This window comes from Capsicum annuum, unplaced genomic scaffold (genome assembly GCF_002878395.1).
Source record: "Capsicum annuum cultivar UCD-10X-F1 unplaced genomic scaffold, UCD10Xv1.1 ctg32268, whole genome shotgun sequence".
NCBI classification, from domain to species: domain Eukaryota; kingdom Viridiplantae; phylum Streptophyta; class Magnoliopsida; order Solanales; family Solanaceae; genus Capsicum; species Capsicum annuum.
The window spans coordinates 1-2,585 of NW_025838966.1; the positions used below are offsets into that span (position 1 = coordinate 1).

The 2,585-nt window shown below is 32.8% G+C and overlaps 1 protein-coding gene across 1 annotated transcript; it reads right to left on the reverse strand.

The window, feature by feature from the left end:
- Positions 1 to 61: 61 nt before the first annotated feature.
- Positions 62 to 1,863, reverse strand: LOC124891210 (F-box/kelch-repeat protein At3g23880-like; the record flags this gene model as incomplete). Its single annotated transcript, XM_047403021.1, has 4 exons — positions 1,741 to 1,863; positions 514 to 977; positions 415 to 470; positions 62 to 373 (listed from the first exon to the last, which is right to left on the reverse strand). Coding segments are annotated over exons 1-4 (955 nt in total), but the record flags the coding sequence as incomplete, so codon positions are not given.
- Between the last annotated feature and the right edge of the window lie 722 nt (positions 1,864 to 2,585).

Consider the following 2,585-nt stretch of genomic DNA (forward strand, 5'->3'; position numbering starts at 1 on the left):
AACCTCTGAATATCTAAATGAAGAATCCTTCAGCTTGTATATCATGGAATATTTAACAAACCTGAAAAAAAAATTTCAACTTTGTTTGACATGAAACAAGGCAGATAAAAATCACACCGCGGTGTATCAAAAGGATAATTGACGGTTAACATCTTTGTCCAAGATTGTTTAACCCCATACTCCTTCATAACCCAAAAATCTACATGAGAGGTCGCATTATCACAAAAAATGGAAAGATCACTTCCCAACACTCCCAAATACAAATGAATATATCCCTCTTTGTAGCAAGGATGCTCCACTTCTCCCCATTTCTCGTTAGCCAAATCAAATGATATGATGTTCCATTCCTTATAGTCACTTATCAAACATTCACCTTAGCATTAGGCCAGTGAAGTTTCCCCTTCACTAAGATACCTGAAATGTATACTTCCTCTCGACTTTTACACTTCCTCAATTGACAATCGTCAACACTTCCCCAAGAATCACTCTTTAGACTATATAGTTTGAGCTCACCTCGATCGAACTTTACCTTTTCTACAAAAGGTACCCAATAACTTATAATCATCATGAAACTTATCATATCCAAAACCATACATGAGCGCTTTATCAAACCACAATGTAGCTCTAGGACAAGGTAATTTCTTGTACTTTCTATTCGATGGATTCCATAGAAAAAAATTATATTTAGAATCCACAAGACAAATCAATCCATTGACAGAACTTAGAATTGTTATACAACTAGGCAATTCATTGTACAACCCGTCGGATATCATACGATGACCCAAGTCAGATACCTCCATAACAGAATCATTAAATAAAGAATCAAGATTACAATCTTTAATATTCACCCCCTGTATAGAATTCCACATCACCCTATGTTCGGTATAACTACTAAGATGAGTCTGGATAAATTCGGGGCTCGAGATTAAAGCAAGCCAAGATTTCGAAACACACCTGAATTGCAAGAGGGACAAAACTCAACATACGCTTATAATGTAGATACTCATTATTATTATCAGATACAATAAAATGTGTATTATTAAATTCGGGGCTAGAGATTTAGCAAGCCAAGATTTCGAAACACACAAACTCAACATAAGCTTATGAAGTAGATACTCTTCTTACTACTCCCTCCCCTGACAATATTTGTCCACTACACTAAAATTAAAAATAAATGTTAAACAATACTTGTCTGTTTTAAAAATCAATGAATAATTTACCCTTTTCTACCCACTTTACATTCGCTATTAAATACTATTCATCACTCAATACATTTTTCAAAATATTAAAGTTATTACTCCTTCCGTCTATTTTTACTTGTCCACTTTTCTTATTATTTTGGGATGTGCAACAATACTTGTCCAATTTATAAAACCAATGGTATTAAATACAATACATCTCTCATTTCATTTTTGAAAGCAAAAAAATTATTATATTCAAAAGGTGACATAGTAAAATCACCCCTCCATTTATCGTTTCAAGGTACGTGCCAAGTAAAAAGTGGATAAGTATTTACGGACAGAGGGAGTGTATTCAAATTTTATCCTTACTATTAGATACTACTCATCACTCAATACATATTTCAAAATATTAAATTTATTATATTCAAACAGTAATATCGTAAAATTACCCCTATTATTTATTATTTCTTAACATGCGTGCCAATACAGGTATTGTTGGACAGAGGGAGTAATATATTCGGGGCTAAATATTAAAGCAAGCCAAGATTTCTAAACATACCTGAATTTCAAGAGGGATTGTAAAGTTCAAATCTTGCATTGAATTTGATGGAAATCCAGCAGATTTTGTGCGCTTCTTCCATTTTTGGTGTTGAGAGTAGGCTTTATCTTCCTCATTTTCCATTTGGGCGCCACAAATTTGAGTGAAATTTTCCCAAAGTTTATAGTAGTCAGCTGTGGATCGAATTCGACATGGGTCGGGTCGGGTCGGGTCGGGTATATTGGGAATAGTGGGTTCTCTCTTCAAAATTGGATATCTTTAGGCAATTTGGGGTTTTTCGTTTATCTAGAGTATGGGTAACACATTTATTAATTGTGAGTCAGATAGACGATTTGTAAAAATTGATCGTATTTTTGAAAACAACTTCTTCTATTTTATTTTATTGAATACTTGGCGCATAACTTTACTTGATTATTTAATACTAAGGTAGTATGGAAAATAAATAATAGAATACTTTTGATTTGTAAAAATAAATAAGTAAATTAAAATTTTCTTGACTTCTGCTTTTGAATACAACTCTTTTAATTTTGAAATTATGGGGTCTAAACGACCAATTTTAAATGAAAAATTGGGCATGTTGTAGCATAGGCGTTTAGGTCATATCTCTAAATACAGAATTGATAGATTGGTTAAGTCTAATATTTTACCTTCTCTTGATTTTGGGGACATAGGAACATGTATTGATTGCATTAGAGGAATGATACAAAAGTGAGTGTGTATCAATAGAGTCAAGCCAACACAAGAACACAAGAATAACAAGATGAACAACAACAATGCTAGTGAATCGAAATAGGTCACACACGGCTTCACTAGACTTCAAGGTTTACAAAAATAAAAAAATGATA